Source organism: Ursus arctos, unplaced genomic scaffold (genome assembly GCF_023065955.2).
Source record: "Ursus arctos isolate Adak ecotype North America unplaced genomic scaffold, UrsArc2.0 scaffold_16, whole genome shotgun sequence".
Classification (NCBI taxonomy): domain Eukaryota; kingdom Metazoa; phylum Chordata; class Mammalia; order Carnivora; family Ursidae; genus Ursus; species Ursus arctos.
The window spans coordinates 50198183-50219769 of NW_026622830.1; the positions used below are offsets into that span (position 1 = coordinate 50198183).

General features: G+C 46.8%; 2 protein-coding genes across 2 annotated transcripts in view; one reads left to right on the forward strand and one right to left on the reverse strand.

Annotated features, from left to right (window-relative positions):
* LOC125281422 (dual oxidase 1-like) overlaps positions 1-21587 on the reverse strand; it is a 233379-nt gene that overhangs the window by 126202 nt on the left and 85590 nt on the right.
* LOC130543829 (ral-GDS-related protein-like) lies at positions 41-1165 on the forward strand. The gene is made up of 2 exons (XM_057312803.1): positions 41-362; positions 511-1165. Exons 1-2 carry the CDS (start codon positions 110-112, stop codon positions 1065-1067), a joined length of 810 nt encoding a protein of 269 aa, XP_057168786.1. The 5' UTR covers positions 41-109; the 3' UTR covers positions 1068-1165.

Here is a 21587-nt window from a genome sequence, read left to right on the forward strand (position 1 = left end):
AGGACCAGGCCTCCCACTACGAGGGCAGCTAGAGAGGGGTTGGAAGGGGGCTGGGGCCATCCTCTGGGACCCATACAGAAAGAACGGTGCTGTGGGAGTAGCATGTGCAATGCAAGGCCAGGCCTCTGACTCTGCTCCACATATGACTCTCCCCAGCACCCTGTCTCCCATCTTGGGTACCTGGCCTGACCAGAATTTGCAGGCTATCTATCAGTCCCTGGGCTGTGACCGTGTCGAGATCAAGGTGGACTATGTGCATGGGGCCATGGTTCTGAAGTGGCATGCCTGGGACCTGACAAACCATGTCCCCCTTCTCCTGATGCAGCGGGAACTTCTGGCACTCACTGAGGCAGAGGTGGAGGGTAAGGGGGATGGCAAGCTGGGAAGGCTAACTGGGATGCGGTTCATGGGCTGGGTATTCCTTTCAAGGCCATGGGGTCTGTCCTGGTTTTGCAAAGGCATCCGGAAAGTCAGTGATGTGGATGAACCTTTCTCTGTCTCCTGCCCCAGTGCCAGCTCCAGGGCTCCTTCCAGCGGCAGAGCCAGGAACAGGGCCTCCTATAGAGCTAGAGGCGACCCCGGCTCTGTGTCAACTGTCACCTGCAGTGTCAGAGCCAGCCTCCCCTCCGTCAGCTGTTCCAGAACTGCAACCCGTGCTCCCATCTTCTGCATGTGTGCCGGGTGCTGAGCAGCAGTCAGCTGGACCACCCTTTTTGCTAGAAAGTTTCACTCAGGCAACAGCCACAGAGCCCACCGCGGCCCCAGAGGCTTCCTGCCACCGCTGTGTCACCCCAAAGAACCAGCTGGGTGAGGAGAAGCCCGACCTCCTGGACTTCCCTCCCAGGCTGGTGGCAGAGCAGCTCACGTATATGGATGCGGTGAGCAGCTGGGCTCTCAGGGTGGGCCAGGGGCAGGCCTTCCTTCTGCTCTCACCTGCCCCACACCTGCCTTTCCCTGATGTGGACTCCTATGGTCTGGGACCAAATCTCAGCTCCACCACTTCCCAACCCTGTCAACCCATCAAGGTGCTTAGCCCCAAGCTTTCACTGTCCAGCTGCGGACTGTAGCGAGAGACCCTGATAAGCACTGATACGGAGGTACTAGGGAGAAGAAATGAGCCAGAATGGAGAGACCAATGGGCAGGCCCTGGTCCCGTGGGTGGAGGAGGGCAGCTCCCTGTGTTCAGTCATGTCCATGGGTCACCCACTCATGTGCCTTGGAGGATGAGTACCCTCAGCATTGATTAGGCATCTGATGTGTCCATGAGGACAGGGCAGACGGAAAAACGTGTGGTTGCAGCTCCCGTGTGAGAATGTGCATCTGAAAGGGGGGAAGGACCAGGGGGATGACCAGTTGGAGGGGAGGGGAAGAAGCCCCCTTGGGTTGGACCACCTTGCAGTGCCACCTGGAGCTGGGAGTTCCTGAGCATGATCAGGGTGCCAATGCCCTCCTTCCTTCCCTTGCTCTGTTTGCTCCTGGGTCATTGTGTACTGGGTTCCCTCAGGGAAAAACAGTGGAATGAAATCCACGGTCTCGAACCAGGCTCAGGCCAGATTCTCAGCTCCCTGAGGTCCAGCTCTGACCTGTGACCCCTACGTAGGACATGAGTCTTGCATGGGAAATGGCTGGGTGAACCAAGGTCCGCCTGTTCTCTAGGAGCTGTTCAAGAAGCTGCTGCCCCATCAGTGCCTGGGCTCCGTCTGGTCCAAGCGCAACAAGCCTGGCAATGAGCACCTGGCACCCACAGTCCGGGCCACTGTCGCCCAGTTCAACGGTGTGGCCAAGTGTGTCATCACCACCTGCCTTGGCAACCCAAGCATGACAGCCCGGGACAGGGCCGTGGTGGTGGAGCACTGGATCAAGGTGGCCAAGGTATGCAACGGGAAGCCCAGCCGAGGTGTTCTCCTGAGTCTCGGGCACTGCTCTTCCCTTGATCAGGTCTCAGGGTGGAAGGCCCTGGTCTTTGCCCTAGGGACTGTGCAGTCCCTAGGCTCTTCCGTCCAGGGGCATGCTGACCTCGCCTTGCATGGCCCCATGCTAGGATTCTCGGTTTCTGCCTGGCTCCTTCCTTGGAGTGAGGGAAAATCCTCCTCCTCCTCTGGGCCTCACGTGTGCCCTTCAGCAGGTCCCTGGACAGCGGCTTCCTCCAGCAGGAGCACTTTCCCCTGATGGGGACTGAAGCTTGAGAGCCAATAAGGTGCCAGCTCCCCAAGTGACAGCCCATTCTCTTCCCTCCCCAGGCCTGTCAAACCCTGAGGAACTACTCCTCCTTACATGCCATCCTCTCGGCTCTGCAGAGTGTCTCCATTCACCGCCTCGAGAACACGTGGGGGAAGGTTTCCAGGTGAGTAGGCCTCTCTCCATGGAGGGACCAGGATGGACGAGGGAGCTCCCAGAGGCTTGTCCTCTTCCCCCTCAGGCAGCTTGGACCTTCTGGGAGGCGGCAAACCCCGACCACAGGACCTGGGCTGGTGGGTGCGTCTCTCAGCCTTCCTGGTGAGGAGGCCCCCATGCCTCCCGCTTTAGAAATCAGTTTTGCCAAATGTCCCACACGGGGCTGAGCTGCATTAAATCTCTTCACGTGTTTCCTTGACAGCCACTAAGCTCTCTGCCCATTTGAACCCCAAATTGACCCAAACAGCGTTTCTCAATGAATATGGGAAGGGAGGCCCAGGACGAGCCACATGAGAGCTCCCTCCCATGTCCTACAAAGACCTTAGTGCTCAGAGGATCCCAGAAGAAACCCTCAACCAGGCAGGTTGACACTCTGGGGTTCTCAAAGAAAAGGCACTCGCACTCAACCCTGCCACATTATTCGTCCATTGATCCTGCCTCCCTTGCCTCTCTTCAGGAAGCCATTGAGGATCTTTCAAAAGCTGTGCAGCAAGGACACCGCACAGGGCAGGAACCTGCTCATCAAGGTAGCCTGGAAGGTGTAGGTCTGGAAAGAGAGGAGGGGTGGGAGGGAACAGGGTCCTGAGTGGATGTAGTCGGGAATGGTCTGAAGCATTCCTTGGGGAGGGGAAGCCTTTGTCATGAATGTGGCGACAGCCTAGGTGAGGATGCCGTTGGCGGCGAGGGGGCAAGCAGGTGGTGTCCAAGCAGACTCCCTAGCCTACACACCCTCTCACTCTCTGTCGACAGCTGGTCCAGGTGGGGGCCTCTACAAACCTGGAGAGCCCAGAGGACAGACCTGTGCTCAGTGATGGGGTTGGGCTGGGTTGAGGGCCACAACAATGATGAGAGTAATAGGACCCTGAGTCCTCAGGAGACCATGGGAGATAGGTGGAGTTGTCACGTTTCCCGATGAGAAAACAGGCTCGGGAGGCCAGGCTGCAAGCTCAAGGTCACACATGGAGTGAATGTTGGAGTGAGATTGTTCTGGAATCACTCACGGCCTGCTTCTGGATAATGGGGCCTCAGGATCAGTATGAGTTAGGTCAGATGTCTAGGTTCTGACGTCCAAGATGGTGGGGGCAAGTGGCCTGAGGGTATGATGGTCTCAAGGAACTTGTCCTTGGCCCTGCAGGAGCGACCATCCAATAGATTTGCCACCCTGGTGATGGCCCTCCGGGGAGCCCAGAAGAGGATGCAGAAGAAGGTGAGTGTGCCTGAGGCCCAGGGCCTCCAAAGTCAGAGGAGGAGGAGGGCTCCTCCCTGAGGGCTGGAAGCCTCCCAAAAAGGAAAGATCAGGAAGGGGGGGGTCCTTCCCACTCCAGCTGCAGCTCCTGGGGCCACAGCTTCTACAATTCTTATTTCAAAAGAACCAGGAGGAGGGTCCAGAAAGGTCCATAGAGAATGGGTTTTGCGGGTGGGGAGGGACCGACCTAGTGTTCCATTCCCTGGCATTTTTGAAAAGCAGGCCCTGAAGGTGATGAGGAGGAGTCTGATGTTCTGGGAGGGGGAGGGGAAAGGGAACCCGTGGGGGGAGGCTGCTAAGGGTCCTAGGCTGCTCCACGTGAGCCCATGGGGTGGGCTAGGAGGCTGGAGCGTTTTCAGTGGAGGGTCCCTGTGGACACCAGCGAGCAGGGACTCATCCCAACCCTCCCCCTCATGACACAGGGTGTCGTGCCTTTCCTTGGCACTTTCCTCACCGAGCTGGTGATGTTAGATACCGCCATGGAGGACTATCTGGAGGTGGGTGAGCCTGAGGATTGTGGGGGAGGGACCAGAATCCGGAGGTTTGGGAGCAGAGCGCCCCTGTACTGAGCCCTGAGCTCTCAGGACTCGGCAAACCTCCCCTTATGACAGCCTCACGGCTACCCTGTGAGCCTGGGGGCTGTTGCCCATCTCAGGGATGAGCGAGGTGAGGCTGCAGTTAGGCCACGGCTCCCGGTGCCGAAGACTGGTGAAGCAGCAGAGCTTCCTGAAGGCAAAGCTGCGTGAGGTCTGTCTGAGTGGACCTCAGCCTCCCCCGGTGAGTTTGCCCGTGGGGGGAGAATGAAGTCAGGACCCTCCACGTCAGCAAGCACCTCAGTAGCCGCAGCAGCCCCTTCCTGCCTGAGGCTTTGGCCCCCCTACTGTCTTCCGAGAGGGTGGTGCTGCAGGGTCCCGACCTGTAGCCAGTCCATCTGCCCCATGTCCTCCTTTCTCTGGACCCCAGAGCCTGGCCTAGATCCCAGGCCCACTATCTGTGTATGCACGGCTCCCTCACGGGTCCTGGCCATGGTGCAGCATGAGAAGGGATGGGAATCAAGTGCTCCTAAGAACCAGGGGCCTCATTCTGATGGACTTTGTCTGCATTCCAGGGGAATGAGATCAACCACTACAAAAGAAATAAGGTAAGCATATGTGGCGCTTCCCGCAGGGAAGGGTAGGGAGTGGGCCTCAGAGATGTCCCTGGGAAGAACATTGCTTGGCTCCATCCCCTCCACCTCACATTTCCTGGGATCCCTTGAGAAGAAAGCAGTGCAAGTCCCATCCCGTTAGGAGATGGGGACAGAGCATGGCATCCAGGAGAACTTCCCGGAGGAGGGGCTACTGATATTCACCTCTGAGAACAGGTGGAGACCAGATGAATCTGCAGGCAGGAGGGTGGCCATGTGTGCCAGGATCTGGGATGGGTCCCCGGTCCTGCTGCTCAACCCTCACCAGGCCCTGCAGCTCCCCCCCCACCCCAGGCTCCCTATGCATCCTGTGCTTCTCTGTCTGCTCAGGAATACCAAGTCATGACGGACATCATGCTGCTCCAGGTGGCTGCTGAGAATTACACCCTAGAGCCCGAGGATCCTTTTTGGGCCTGGTTCCAGGCTATGGAGCCGCTCAGCGAGGCTGAGAGGTGAGGCCCATCAGGAGCTGGGTCGGTGAGGTTCGGGGTGGACTCTTTCTGCTGGCCACTCCTGGGATCCTCCTTCCCTGGGCAGCCTCAGGCCTTGTTGCCGGGGCGCCTGACTCCAGCTGTGGGCAAACACTGGTAGGGACTCTTGAATGGAAGCTCCTGGGCAACTCACAGGTGTCCCTCTGTCCTTAGCTACACCCTGTCCTGCCAGCTGGAGCCCCGGTCCTAGCTGGTCAGCAGCACTCAAGAAGGAGAAGAACTGGCCGCAGTCAACCTCAGGGCTGTGCAAGTGTCCAGTGGCCCTGCAGGGATTCCTCAGCAGCTGCATCCTTGCGCCCATTTTCTCCACACCCCTTCCCCCCATCTATGTCCTTATGTAGGGGCACCATTTAGTTGTTTTAAATAGTACCGTGATAGATTTGCATGTTAGGAGATTAAAGCCCTTGTTTTGTTTTAGAGCCCATGTGTGTGGTTTGGGTCTTTTACTTCCTGCAGTAATGGAAAACTTGCACAGACTCTCATATTCGTTCCTGACCTAGGAAATCTTCCAGAGTCATCAGCTACTGTATGTGGGAGGAAGGAGAAGTGCCAGCCCTTCTCCCTAGCCACTGGAGGGCACCCCAAAATCCCCCTTACTCAGAGCATGGGTCCATTTCAGTCAATGAATTTGGGCAAACAGCAGAGACAGCCCCTCAGAACTCCTGAGATTTAGAGGTTGCAGGGACTTTCCCAGGAATAGCAACAACCACTGAAAGTGGGAGTCTTTAAGACTTCTCTGCCCCAGAACTCCTTCCTGCCCCAGGACTGGGGTTGCCTTTCTCCACTCTAAGGCCAGGAAGACTGTGTCCTGCTTCTTCCATTGAGATGCTTTTTTAGTTTTGTGTTTGGTTTTGGAACTTGTCGTATTGTAGTTCAATCTCTGGAACTGCATCAGCACCTAGTGGGGAAAAACACGGAAGGAGATCAAATCCTGCGTGTGAAGGGGACAAAGCCAGAGGAAGATAATTTGCAGATGGACTCAGGGCAGGCAGGACTTTCCAGCCTCAGTCTCCCCGTTGGCCGTTTACCAAGTTTGGAATCTTTCTGGGATTCTTGTCAATGATCTCTGGATTCCCTTTCCTGCTTGTTTTGTGTGGTGGGAAAAGATGGGAGGGGTACTTTAAAGGGCACACCTGAGCCTGGTTCCATGAACATCTATGCTGACCTAGGAGCCAGGATTTCCAGCCTTCGTGCATCTCCTTATGCGGTTCTTCTGAAGCAGCAGTTCCCTCCAGGCCCCAGGCTCTGGGTCAGATGCACAATAGCTACTGTTCCCTGGCTGGCATCTGATGGATCAGGGACGGGCTCTTTCTTGCCAGGATAATGGGAATTTTTTTTTTTAATTTTTTATTATGTTTTGTTATTCCCCATACAGTACATCATTAGTTTTTGATGTAGTGTTCCATGATTCATTGTTTGCGTATAACACCCAGTGCTCCATGCAATACGTGCCCTCCTTAATACCCAGCACCGGCCTAGCCCAATCCCCCACCCCCTCCCCTCTGAAACCCTCAGTTTGTTTCCCAGAGTCCATAGGGGAAGACTTTTTAAACAAACACAATTTGATGAGTTTTGACACATGTATATACCCATGATAATGAACATAGTCATCATTCTCAAAAAATTCCCTGATGCCTTTACAATCCTTCCCTCCCCCAACCGTCCCATCACCAGGTAATCACTGGTCTACTTTCTGTCTGTCTGTCTGTTTGTTGGTTTATTTTTATGCAAGGGTGCTCTTTATTTTTTTATTTAAATCCAATTAATTAACATATAATGTATTATTTGTTTCAGAGGTAGAGGCCAGTGATTCATCAGTCTCATATAATACACAGTGCTCATTACATCACGTGCCCTCCTTAATGCCCAGCACCCGGTTACCCCATCCCCCACCACCTCCCCTCCAGCAACCCTCAGTTTGTTTCCTATGATTAAGAGCCTCTTATGGCCTGTCTCCCTCTCTCTCATCTTGTTGTATTTTTCCTCTCTTCCCCATGATCCTCTGTTTTGTTTCTTTAATTCCACGTATGCATGAGATCATATGATAATTGTCTTTCTCTGATTAATATATTTTGCTTAGCGTAATCCCTCCAGTTCCATCTACATCATTGCAAATGGCAAGATTTCATTTTTTTGATGGCTGAGTAGTATTCCATTATACATACCACGTATATACATTCCATTCCATATATACCACATCTTCTTTATCCATTCATCTGTCAATGGACATCTGGGCTCTTTCCATAGTTTGGCTGGTGTGGACATTGCTGCTATAAACATTGGGATGCAGGTGCCCCTTCGGGTCACTATATTTGTATCTTTGGGATAAATACCTAGTAGTGCAATTGCTGGGTCATAGGGAAGTTCTGTTTTTAACTTTTTGAGGAACCTCCAAATTCTTCTCCAGAATTAGATACCAGTTTCCACTCCCGCCAACAGGGCAAGAGGGTTCCCCTTTCTCCTCATCCTTGCCAACATCTGTCATTTCCTGACTTGTTAATGAGGTGGTATCTCATTATGATTTTGATTTGTATTTCCCAAGTGATATGGAACATTTTTTCATGTGTCTGTTGTCCATTTGTATGTTTTCTTTGGAGAATGTCTATCCGCGTCTTCTGCCCATTTCTTGCTTGGATTATTTATTCTTTGGGTGTTGAATTTGATAAGTTCTTTATAGATTTTGGATATTAGCCCTTTATCTGATTAAGACATTTGCAGATATCTTCTCCCATTCCGTGGGCTGCCTCTTAGTTTTTTTGACTGTTTCCTTGGCTGTGCAGAAGCTTTTTATCTTGATGAAGTCCCACAAGTTCATTTTTTCTTTTGTTTCCCTTGCCTTTGGAGATGTGTCATGAAAAAGGTTGCTGTCCTAGAGGTTGCTGCCTATGCTCTCCTCTAGGATTCTGATGGATTCCTGTCTCACACTTAGGTCTTTCATCCATTTGGAGTTTATCTTTGTGTATGGTGTGAGAGAGTGGTCAAGTTTCATTCTTTTGCATGTAGCTGTCCAATTTTCCCAACACCATTTGTTGAAGAGAGCATCTTTTTTCCATTGGGTATTCAGTCCTGCTTTGTGGAAGATAAATTGACCATAGAGTCGAGGGTCCACTTCTGGATTCTCTGTTCTGTTCCATTGATCTATGTGTCTGTATTTGTGCCGGTACCATACTGTCTTGATGATTACAGCTTTGTAATATAGCTTGAAGTCTGGAATCATGATGCCTCCAGCTTTGGATTTCTTTTTCAATATTACTTTTGCTATTTGGGGTCTTTTCTGGTTCCATACAAGTTTTAGGATTGTTTGCTCTGGGTCTATGGAAAATGCTGATGGTATTTTGATAGGGATTGTGTTGAATGTGTAGATTGCTTTGGGTAACATAGACATTTTAACAATATTTGTTCTTCCAATCCATGAGCATGGAATGTTTTTCCATTTCTTTGTGTCTTCCTCGATTTCTTTCATAAGGTTCTATAATTTTCAGAGTACAGACCCTTTACCTCTTTGGTTCTGTTTATTCCTAGGTAATTTAATGGGTTTTTTGGGCAACTGTAAATGGGATCGATGCCTTCTCTTTCATCTGCCTCATTCTTAGTGTATCAAAATGCAACTGACTTCTGTGCACTGATTTCATATCCTGCCACTTTGCTGAATTCCTGTATGAGTCCTAGCAATTTTTGGGTGGAGTCTTTGGGACTTTCTCCATAGAGTACCTTGTTTGACTTCTTCTTTGCCAGTTTGGATGTCTTTTCTTTCTGTTGTCTGATTGCTGAGGTGAGGACTTCCAGTACTATGTGGAACAACAGTAGTGAGAGTGGACAGCCTTGTCATGTTCCTGACCTTATGGGAAAAGCTCTCAGATTTTCAGCGCTGAGGATGATATTTGCCATGGGTTTTTCATATGTGGCTTTTATGATGCTGAGGCATGTTCCCTCTATCCCTACACAGCAGAGAGTTTTTATCAAGAAAAGGTTTTGTATTTTCTTAAATGCTTTTTCTGCATCAATTGAGAGGATCGTATGGTTCTTGACCTTTCTTTTATTAATGTGGTGTATCACATTGATTGATTTGCAGATGTTGAACCATCCTTGCAGCCCAGGAACAAATCCTAAATGGTCACGGTGAATTATCCTTTTAATGTACTGTTGGATCCTATTAGCTAGTATCTTGGTGAGAATTTTTGCATCGATGTTCATCAGGAATATTGGTCTGTAATTCTCCTTTTTGGTGGGGTCTTTGGTTTGGGGATCAAGGTAGTGCTGGCCTCATAGAAAGAGTTTGGAAGTTTTCCTTCCATTTCTATTTTTTGAAACAGCTTCAGGAGAATAAGTTATTAATGCTTCTTTATATGTTTGGTTTCCGCTGGTAGGCCATCTGGTCCTGGACTCTTGTTTGTTGGGAGATTCTTAATTACTGCTTCAATTTCTTTGCTGATTATGGGTCTGTTCAGGTTTTCTAGTTCTTCCTGTTTCAGTTTTGGTGGTTTATATGTTTCTGGGAATGCATCCATTTCTTCCAGATTGCCAAGTTTGTTGGCACATAATTGCTCATAATATGTTCTTATAATTGTTTGTATTTCTTCAGTGTTGGTTGTGATCTCTCCTCTTTCGTTTGTGATTTTGAGTCCTTTCTCTTTTCTTTTGGATAAGTCTGGCTAGGGTTTATCAATCTTATTCTTTCAAAGAATGAGCTCCTAGTTTTGTTGATCTGTTCTACTGTTCTTTTGATTTCTATATCATTGATTTCTGTTCTAATCTTTGTTATTTCTCTTCTCCTGCTGGCTTTAGGCTTTATTTGCTGGGTTTTTTCCCCATCTCCTTTAGGAGTAAGGTTAGGATGTGTATTTGAGAATTTTCTTGTTTCTTGAGAAAGATCGGTATTGCTATATACTTCCCTCTTAGGACTACCTTTGCTGCATTCCAAAGGTTCTGAACTGTCGTGTTTTCATTTTCATTTGCTTCCATTTTTTTTTTTAATTCTTTAATTTTCTGCTTGGCGCCTTCATTCTTCAGTAAGATGTTCTTTAAGCTGGGGCGCTTGGGTGGCACAGCGGTTAAGCGTCTGCCTTCGGCTCAGGGCGTGATCCCGGCGTTATGGGATCGAGCCCCACATCAGGCTCCTCCATTATGAGCCTGCTTCTTCCTCTCCCACTCCCCCTGGTTGTGTTCCCTCTCTCGCTGGCTGTCTCCGTCTCTGTCGAATAAATAAATAAAATCTTAAAAAAAAAAAAAAAAGATGTTCTTTAAGCTCCATGTATTTGTGGTCTTCCAAATTTTTTCTTATGGTTGACTTTAAGTTTTACAGCATTGTGGGGGCGCCTGGGTGGCACAGCTGTTAAGCGTCTGCCTTCGGCTCAGGACGTGATCCCGGCGTTATGGGATCGAGCCCCACATCAGGCTCCTCCATTATGAGCCTGCTTCTTCCTCTCCCACTCCCCCTGCTTGTGTTCCCTCTCTCGCTGGCTGTCTCTGTCTCTGTCGAATAAATAAATAAAATCTTAAGAAAAAAGAAAAAAAAAGTTTTACATTATTGTGGTCTGAAAATGTGTAGGGAACCATCCCAGTCTTTTGGTACCTGTTGAGACCTGATTTGTGACCCAGTATGTGATCTATTCTGGAGAATGTTCCATGTGCACTTGAGAAGAATGTGCATTCTGCTCCTTTAGGATGAAGTGCTCTGAATATATCTCTAAAGTCCATCTGGTCCAGTGTGTCATCCAAAGCCCTTGTTTTTTGATGCAAAGAGTGAGATCTTGTTGATTGTTGATCTTCTGCTTAGATCATCTGTCCATTGCTCTTTGCAAACTGAAGGGTAAGAAATCAGAGAAAGACAAACCTTATGAGACTCTTGACTCTGGGAAACAACCTGAGGGTTGCGGAAGGGGAGTTGGGTGGGCGGATGGGGTAACTGGGTGATGGGCATTAAGGAGGGCACATGATGTAATGAGCACTGGGTATTATATGCAACTGATGAATCACTAAACTTCACCTCTGAAACATATACTATACATTAATTAAAAAAAAAAAAGCAGGTAGATAGAGCAATGGAACAGAAGAGAGAGCCCCCAAATAAATTCACACATACATGGATAAGTGATCTTTGATGAGGGTGCCAAGAGTACACAATGAGGAAAGGATAGTCTCTTTAACAATCAACAGAATGAAAAGGCAGTCTATAGAATGGGAGAATCCAATTGCAAACCTTGTATCAGAAAAGAGACTAGGGGCCCTGGGTGGCTCAGCTGATTAAGCATCCAACTCTTGATTTCAGCTTAGGGCATGATCTCAGGGTTATGAGTTCAAGCCCTGCTTTGGGCTCCATACTCATTTTGGATTCTGCTTGAGATTCTCTACCTTGTCCTCTGCCCCACCTACTACTTGCTCACTCTCTCTCTAAAAAATAAAATCTTTAAAAAATAAAAAAGAGGCTAATATCCAAAATATATAAGAAACTGCTACTAATCATTAAAAATAAAAGTGTTTAATCCAGGGGCACCTGAATAACTCAATTGGTTAAGCATCTGCTTTCTGCTCAGGTGATGATCCCGGAGTCTTGGAATCAAGTCCCACATCAGGCTCCCTGCTCAGCAGAGTCTGCTTCTCCCTCTGACCCTCCCTCCTCTTGTGCTTTCTCTCTCTCTCTCAAAATAAATGAATCTTTTAAGAAAGTGTTTAACCCAACATAAAAATGGGCTAAATATTTCAATAGACATTTTTCCAATGAAGAAATACAAATGGCTGACAGACATATGAAAAGCAGCTCAGCATCATTAATCATCAGAGAAATCCAAATCAAAGGACAATATCATGTCACCTGTTAGGATGGTTTACATATATGTTGGTAAGAAAATGGAAATTTGAACACTCATATACTGTTAGTGAGAATGTAAAATGGTACAGCCATTATGGAAAACAGTACTGAGTTTCCTCAGATAATTGCAAATAGAACCACCATATGATCCAGTAATCACATATCTAGGGATACATCCAAAGGAAATGAAATCAGTAGATGACCCTAGTATTTGTTATGATAGTCACCAACTCCTGTGTCGTGTTGAATTCAGAGGAAATAATTTTATCTTCCATCACTATTGTTAACTATAAACTGTAAGTGTCCTTCATCAAGTTGACAAAGTCTTTCTTAATTCTTATTTTGCTGAGAGTTTTTAAAATCTTGAATGTATGTTGAATTGTCCTAAATGCTTTTTCTGTATCTGCTGAAATGATCAAGATTCTTCTTCTTCAGTCCGTTGACTTGGGAATTACTGTATCAGTTTCCCATTGCTGTAACCAATTACCACAAATGTATTGCCTTCAAACCTCATAAATATAGTGTCTTACACTTCTGCAGGTTAGAGTCTCATATGGGCCTCACTGGACTAAAATAAATACGTCTGTAGGGTGTTCCTTTTTGGAGGCGCTGGGAGAGAATCTGGTTCCTGGCTTTTTCTAGCTTCTAGAGGTTGTCTACACTCCCTGCTTAGTTGCCCCTTCCACCTCTAATGCCAGCAATAGCTGACTGACTGCCCCACATCCTAGTAGACTCTTCTGTTGCACTTCCACTTTTCATGACCTTGTGACCACTTGGATAATCCAGGATCATCTCCTGATTTTAATGTGAGCTGATTGGCAACCTAATTCCATCTGCAACTTTAATTCCCCTTCCCCATGTAAGGCAACATGCGGGCAGATTCCAAGGATTAGAACATGGACATTTGTGGGGGGCATCATTCTGCTAGAGCTGGTACCCAGGGCTGAGTGTCAAGGAGCAGGGACATATATGAATGCAGGAGCCCATCTCCCCATGGTGCCTAGGGAGAGAATAAGAGGGACTTAGGGTTGCCCCTTTCTGGAATCTCAGGGAGCAGAGCTCTTGAGCATCTATACACGACCTGTGCCCCTCTCATTGTGCTCCTCACTTTCTGCACAGATGAGAGCTGAACTTTTCTGGGTGGAAGATTTGTGGGGGGCCCCTCATTCAGCTCTGGTCCACTCCCTCATTCACCCAACTCACTGTTCTACTTGTCCCTCCCCCGTGCCAGGGTCTGTGGTCCAGGTGGGGTTGACTCAGCCACCCTCAGTGTCCAAGGGCCAAGGAGAGATGGCCACCAGCACGTGCACTAGGGGAGCAGCTCAGCTTCAGCAACACCTGGGCGTTGTTGCCAAACTCCTGACCCCCAGATTTGCAATTGCCTCTCAGAAGAGCTTCCTGGGCTCCAGGTCAGGCAGCCAGGCTTCTTGATCTCTGGGCTTCAGCCTGGAAAAGAGGCTGATTATTACTGCTTAGTGTGGGACAGCAGCTTGATGCCTACATTGTCTTCAAGGCCCACAGGGAAGTGAGATAAAAACCTGTTGGCTGTCTGTACCTTCTCACTGTCCAGAGTTATTGCTGTCATTTTGTGGCCAAGTGGCTGCTGCTGAGTTCTGGAGTAGTGTAATGGGGGCCGTCCTTTCTCCTCTGGTTCTCTGATACTGTGTGGTTGATGCACCCCCATTTCTAAGATCCTGGGTATGGTTTGCTGACCCAGCTGTCCACAATTTCTGGAGCTTTTGGTCAGATCACTCAGTCCTGCACTGGAAGTATTGGTGTGGATTATTATGTTAGTGACTGGAACCAGCTTTGCTCTGGGAAAAAAATGCAGAGTCCCTCTTCTTCCCTTGAAAGTTCTGCTTCCCTCCAATTTCCTGATACTATATGTGTACACCCAAACAACAGACCCAATCAACCCTCGGGTCCAGTATCAGGCAGAGGTTAACTGGCGTGTGCCAAAGAGGGCTGGGTGGTCCCTCCCATTCCTCAGAGTGGAGCACCCACAAGATGTGCTTAGCTCTCTCTCCCTGTCCTTGAGGGCTTCCCTATTTTGTCCCCCAATCAGGAATGATGGAGAGAGAGCAACACAGGATGAGGTGAAGGGGATCCCCCTGACTGCCACAGTGGAAAGTGGGTTGGTCTTGGCTGATCTGTCATGGTCTTTGGTCCTTCTGCTGTTCTTTTTTTTTTTTTTTTTTTTTAAAGATTTTATTTATTTATTTGACAGAGAGATAGGCAGCGAGAGAGGGAACACAAGCAGGGGGAACGGGAGAGGAAGAAGCAGGCTCCCAGCAGAGGAGCCCGATGTGGGACTCGATCCCGGAACGCCGGGATCACGCCCTGAGCCGAAGGCAGACGCTTAACGACTGCGCTACCCAGGGGCCCCTTCTACTGTTCTGAATCTGGAACAAGTTCTCTCTGAGGTTGGGTTCCCTCTGGATCCCCCTCTACAGTGATCTACAATGGAGGAAGAAGCTGTGGAGGTCACTTCACTGAGTGCAAGGCTGTGGAAGAGGCTGCAGTCTTAAGAGGAGGCTCCTGGGCAGTGAAGAGACCCCCCTCTGGGAGGAGGGGATAGTGGACAGGTGGATGGGCATGCAACTCTCTCTCCAAGGTCCCCTTCTGTATGTACATCTGGCCCTAACACAGCAGGAGGAGTTGTGGGCCTGCCTTGCCACAAACCCCTGGGGTACATCGGCTGTGGGAGGCCATCAAGGGGAGGGGAAGGATCTGCATGACTTCCCTGTCCTCCCTTTGAGTGGGGCCAGTAGGTAAAATCGACTTTGGGCCCCGCGGGAAGCAGAACTCGAAGGGTCTTTCCATCACAGCCTCGTCCTCTTTCCTCCCCACTCCTCTCACTCTCTGCTCAGGTGATTTGCTGACAGTGGATCAGGGGAGGCCCTGCCACTTCCTTCTTATAGACATCATATGACCTCAGACTCACCATCCCTGTGTCTCTTTCCATTTCAGGGCCCTGGGCACAGTCTACACCGTCTCGGGAATCTCAGTGTCGGGGTCTCCTGGACAGAGAGGTGCTGTGTCTCGCACTGGGCTCGCAGTGCGTCATTGGACTTTGGCACAGGATGAATGCTGTCCTCAAAACTGTGACCCTCTGAAGCCCCCGCACTTAGCTCCCTCTGGTATTCTGGTGATGCATGCTGCTTCAGTTAGTTGTGAAAAGTCCTATTCAACGGAAAACTGAGTATATTTAGAATGATGTGTTCATTGAATAGATCGATGTAAGAAGTGACCTCTAAGGATTCATGTGTGAGTTCTTTTCTCTAGGAAATTGTCTTGATGACTCATCCCATGTCTTCCGTGACTGTAGGATTAACCATGCTTTTTTGCCTCAATTTGGACAAGTCACTTAACTCCTTTGCAGGTAGGCTGCATGCAGAGGTGACCAAACTTATTTTACAAGTTTGGACTAAATGAACAAATGCATTGACTGCTTAGGACATGTGGAAGACCCCTGAGGGTGGGTCTTTGGAAAAACCCTGAGAGACCGTGGTCAACCTGGCCGGGAGGGCAGTGACACCGCAGTGCTACTATGTATCCTACATCCTCTAGATTCCAGGAGAGACATCCAGCTGTAGCCACCCATGTTTTAAGAAAAAGTGGCAGGGAAAAAGACAAAATGTCAGACACAAAAGAAAGAACTGAGAAAATAATGCCCATAACATAGGTTGACTGGGGTTGACTGTGACAATGGAGAGAGACAGCTGTGACAAGACAAGGATCTCAGAGCTGCAGAGAGGCGCATGCCTCTCTGAGTGATCATGATTTGCTCAGAGGACATGACCCAGTAATGTGAGACTAGGCTGTCAGTAGGCCACCAACCAACATTTAGTGAAGGGTAGCATGACAGATACATCCCAAGATCTTACATGAATACAACTTCTCTCTCTCCTCACAAATGCCCCCTTGAGGAATGACTGTTAGTCCTGTTTTCGACATGAGGAGACATCTCCTAGAAATGTTTTTTGATCCTGCTGTGTGTCATGTGGTGTGAATGGCAGAGCGAGGCATGGTGCAGGCCATGCAGATTCAGATCCTGCACCCTCCCCACTGCAACGTGTTGTCCTCACTGCACTGTCTCTGGAGAATCTCTGTCCCGTTCACCAGGTGCAAGGAGGTAAGTGCAGGATTACTGGTACGAACTTCACATTCTCTCCCTCCATGGATCCTAATTATTCTTGGGAAGATATACATAAAATAACCACACAATAAAAAGGTCAACTAATAGGAGATCCCTGAAAAAGATGACCTGGGCACAGCTCTAGTCAGGGAGATTTTGGGAGGTTCTCTGGAAGAGGGGCTGACTGAACCCCTATCTGAGGAATGCATTCAGGGTAACTTGGGGTGCAGCCTGGGTAGTGGCTGGAGTGGGCAGTGGAGGAGGAGGTGATGCCTGCAGAAAGAACATCGTATGGATGGAATCAGGAGGCGATGAGGAAAGTTTGAGGACGAGGCGATGGGAGGTCAATGTGACTGGAGCTGTTTCGCAGTCAACAGACAACTCGTAACCAACCAAGCAAACCGCATGCTGCCTAGACACAGCTCAGTGCGGTCAACTCAAAGCCACAGTAATGCTGTCGTGAGGCTCAGACTTCCACTGTGACATGAGGCCCAGCGAGAAGCCGAGTCCTTCCCAACCCGTCTGCTGCACACACGTCAGTGTGATGTACGTGTCTGGAGTGGTCTCCAGGCAAACAGGATGATGAAAATCAGCTACTTCCTCTTGACTGCTCTAGCGAGGCCTTGGGCAATTTGGAGCAATTTTACATGTATTTTTTTAATTTTTTTTAAAGATTTTATTTATTTGACAGAGAGAGAGACAGCGAGAGAGGGAACACAAGCAGGAGGAGTGGGAGAGGAAGAAGCAGGCCTCCCGCCAAGCAGGGAGCCCGATGCGGGGCTCGATCCCAGGCCCCCGGGATAATGACCTGAGCCGAAGGCAGACGCTTAACGACTGAGCCCCCCCGGTGCCTGTACATATATTTTAAAGATACAGTGTGGATTTAGAATGATAGGCAGTTTTACACCATATCTTGGAATCTCTGTATATCTTCATGTTTTCTTTCTATATAGTACAAGCCTTATCAAGATAAGTAAAATATACATGACCAAAGATAATTGATTTTATTCCCAAATAACTTTCTCTATGACTGTGAAGATGAATTAAGTAAATTTACAAGTTCAAGAAATCATACATATATTAAATATCCAAACTCTACCATTACAAAATTGTGCATATGATAAGCTTTAGTTTTTTTTAAGTTGGAGGAAGAATATAACAACAAAGCCCTGTTTAATGACCTAAATTCAACCTGAGGATCTGGTTGGTCACTATTATCCAGAGGTGCCACGTCATATTATTCAGTATACGAGTTTAAGAAAATTCTTTTATTTTTTTAAAATGTAATTCCTTTTAAAGTGACACTCTATTTTGAAGCTGAGTTTCATGTCTGTGACCTAACAGTGTGCACACAACTGCATGAGGAGTCTCTCTGAGACACAGTTTACGTTGAACTGTGATTCCTGCAAACACCTGAGGATAATCAGTCATGGACTGTGGCTTGAGTATGAGTATGATGTGGTGAGTGACTTTAGTGTAAATGGCAGCTTAAAGACCTCCAAAAATTCTCTCCTCAAAAAAAAATCAATGAGGAAACTGGCAAAAATTGCCACCAACATCTTAAGAACTCTGGAAATAAACTCAAACTTGCAGCAGTAGAGGGAATGTTGATACTGGTGGAAGAGGGAGGAAAAAAAACAGGTGAGTCTCAGTCAGAACCATGAGTTTTGTGCTGTTTTAACATGGCCTAGTCCCATCCCCTGCCCTGTGGCTCCAGAGTAGTTCAGAAAACTAAAGCCCATGTTCACAGTGAAAGACAGCAATGCGGCAGCCACTGGAGAGAACAGAATGGGTCCGGAGCTCCCTCAAAACCTCATTTCTAGAGAATTACCACTAATGGGTCTGAGGGATGTCTGCAAGACCCTACTTGTTTGACTGTTTGTGTTTAATCTCACTTGGAGCTTGCCCAGAACAAAAAGCCTTTTCCCAGCATAATTGTCAAAAAAGAAATTATAGGCAGTTGCTTAACTTGTGGTTGGTTGGTTAAAGTGATAGATATTAGTTGGAGCAAACAATAGAGTAATAGAAAGCTTACAAGGACCACCAAAAAATGAGATTTCCATGAGGGGATTTGAAAAGTTCTGACTTATTCTTACGAATCTAGAACACTGTAAGCATACCCAGGAGAGACCCTAGAAGGCCCTTAGCTCTCCCCCTGCCTGACCTGGATGTTCTGCACAAGCAACAATGAAGGTTTTCAGCTACCAGCTGAATTTTGAAGATACGATTCAACATGCTCACGAAGCCCTTCGACAAAGACTGAATGACTTAGTTCTAGGCTGTTCGTGAGATCTCTCTCCGGCCAATAGCTGACCGCCATAGAGCTGAGCAGGGACTACAGTGGTCACACGTGACAAAGAATACAGACTTTGGAGAATTAGTTCATTAAAGTCACTAATGAGAAAGCAATGACAAAAAATAGCAAAGCCAACAAATCCTAGGGAAGAGTGAGAATCCGATTTCTAGAGTTGTCATATGATATTATTTTAAATAACCAATTTACAGTCCCCCTCCCCAGTAACAAGATACCTGCAGGGAAACCAGAAGTCTGACTGTGCAGAAAAAAGTTGGCATACCAGGGCCAAGTGTGCTTTCCTATGACAGGCCTGCTTGTCAGACTGACCTGTCTGAAGTCTGGGAGCTTGGAATCAAGAGGGTCCCCACCATTCTCTGGTAAGTGTGGCTTGCTGTGCCTAGACTGTTGGTGCAAACCCTGTGGTTTATGCAGCACATATCTTTGCTGATAGAACTCTGAAATTCAGGTATGTGCGAGGCAGAGGGTGCCTAAATGACCAGTTCCCACTAAAAACCTCTGAGTACAAAGTCTCTAATGAGCTTTCCTGGAAGATGTTTCACACTTTATTGCTGGAGGAATGAAGTGTACCTTTGTGATGCCACTGGAGCAGTTCTCTTGAAAGCTTGTGGCTGGTTTTCTCTGAACCTCCCATGCACCTTTCCCTTTGCTTATTTTGCTTAGTGTGCTTTCACTGTAATAAATCATAACTATCAGGATGGCTATATACTGAGTTCAGTTAGTCTTTCTAGAGGGACGGATGTTGGAGGTGCTCTTGGGCTGTCCCCCACACATAAGCTGATATACAAGGAGAAAAAAGCAATGAATACACACTGTCCCTAAGCAAAGTCCAGACACTGGACTTACGAGACAGATACTTTGTATCAGCTCTTTTAAGTATATGTAAAGAATTAAGGGAAATGATATTTAAAGAACTAAAACATAGTATGAGAATTATATCTCTCCAAGTAGAGAATAACAATAAAAAAGATGTGAATTATAAAAGAGAAACAGATATTCTGGAGTTGAAAAGTATAGTAACAACTGAAAATGTCACTAAAGGGGCTTGTATTCACTTCCTAGGACCGCTGTAAGAAATTACTACACTCTACATGGGCTAAAACAATAGAAATTTACTCTTTCACACGTCTGAAGGCTGGAAATCTGAAGTCAAGCTATAACTTAGGCTCTGCTTCCTATTGAAAGAGCTAGAGAACTATCTTTCCTTGCCCCTTGCTATCTTTTGGTAGTTTCTGGAAATTCATGGCTTTCCTTGGATTGCATCTGCATCACTCTAAACCCTGCCTCTGTCATCACATGGTGGCTTTCTCCCCTCTGTGTCTGTGTGTCCAAACCTCCCTGCTCTTATAAGGACAGCAGCCATTCAATCAGGGCACACTCTAATCCAGTGTAACCTTATCTTGATTATATCTGCAAAGACCTTATTTCCAAATAAGGATACTTTCACAGGTACTGTGGGGTACAACTTTAATGTGTAATTTGGGGAGACACAAAGCCACAACAAAGCTGAACAACAGATTTGAGCAGGAAAAAGACAAAAATTTGAAGATAGATTAATAGAGATCCAGTCTGATGAACAGTGAGTTAAAAAATATGGATGGGAGAAAAAAATAGCAGAGCCTCGCGGACCTGTATAATACAATAAGCATGCCAACATATGCACAAAGAAAAGTCCCCAGAAAAATAAAAGACAGGGAATGAAATATAAAATAAGTAAAAGATAAAATAAATAAAAGAGAGGGACAGTGAAGATATGTGAAGGAACAATAGCCAAAATCTCACCAAATTTCATGAGAAACATTAATAAAAATATTCAAGAAGTTCAAAAAAGTCCAAGCAGGATAAACCCACCTCATAATAAAATTGTTCAAGGCCAAAGACAAAGAGAAAATCATGAAAGCAACTAATCATTTACAAAGGCTCCTCAATTTTATGGCTAATTTTCATCAGAAACCAGAGGCCAGAAGGCAGTGGGATGACGTGAAAAGTGCCAAAAGACAGGAACTGTCAGCCAAGAGCTCTGCATCTAGCAGATGTCCTTCAGTAATAAAGGAGACGTTGAGACATTCCCAGATAACATCTGAGAGAACCCACTGCTTTCACAAGGCCTACAAAGAAATACTAAGGGCCCTTCAAGCTGAAATGAAAAGACAACAGAGTAACTTAAATCTACATGAAGAAATAAAGAGTTGCATAGGTTAATATACAAGAAAGTGTAAATATATAAGTATGTATATGTTGGCTAATGAATTTAAATAAAAAATATAAAAGTATGTAAGATGTGTATAATTGTAAACAATGTATTATTTTCTCCTGATTTAAAAGGCACCACCTGAAGTCAATATTATAAACATGCTGACGAGCACACAGTGTATAAAGATATAATTTGTATGACCATGGCAATAAGGGGCGGGTGTGCATTGAATCTACATGAAGGTAGTTTCTATATGCCATGGAAATTAATCTGGTATTAATCCAATTAGAATGTTATAATTTAAGGTGTTAATTATAATCTGAGGGAAGCTACTAAGAACATAACCCAGAATATATAGCAAAAGAAGCACCATGGAAATGTATTCGGTACGCTAGAACATAACATAAAAAACCGGTAATGGAGGACTATTAGAAAAGAGATGACATATACAGCCAAAAAACCAAACCAAAACAAAAAACAGATACCAATGCTAGCTGATTAGTAATTAAATATTCATGGATTATATACTCCAATTCAGAGGCAGATATTGGCAGAATGGATTAAAAAAAACCCTATAATCTCTATTTGCTGCCTATGAGGGAGTCACGCTTTAAGTCTAAGACAGAGAGGTTGAAAATAAAAGGAAAATAAATGCTAAGCAAGTAGTAACCAAAAGAGAACGAGACTGGCTTTGATAATATAAGACAAACTTTTATGACATTTTTCTTCTAGAAAAAAAAAGGACATTTTATAATGACAAAAGGGCCCATCCTTCGAGATTATGAACGTTTTACAAGAGAACTCCAAAATATATAA

What these genes read in the sequence shown, in the direction of transcription:
- LOC130543829 (XM_057312803.1), top strand. Translation starts at nt 110, where the DNA reads ATGCAAGGCCAGGCCTCTGACTCTGCTCCACATATGACTCTCCCCAGC. An exon ending in CACTGAGGCAGAGGTGGAGG is followed by an intron (nt 363 to 510) that starts GTAAGGGGGATG and finishes CTCCTGCCCCAG; the next exon opens with TGCCAGCTCCAGGGCTCCTT.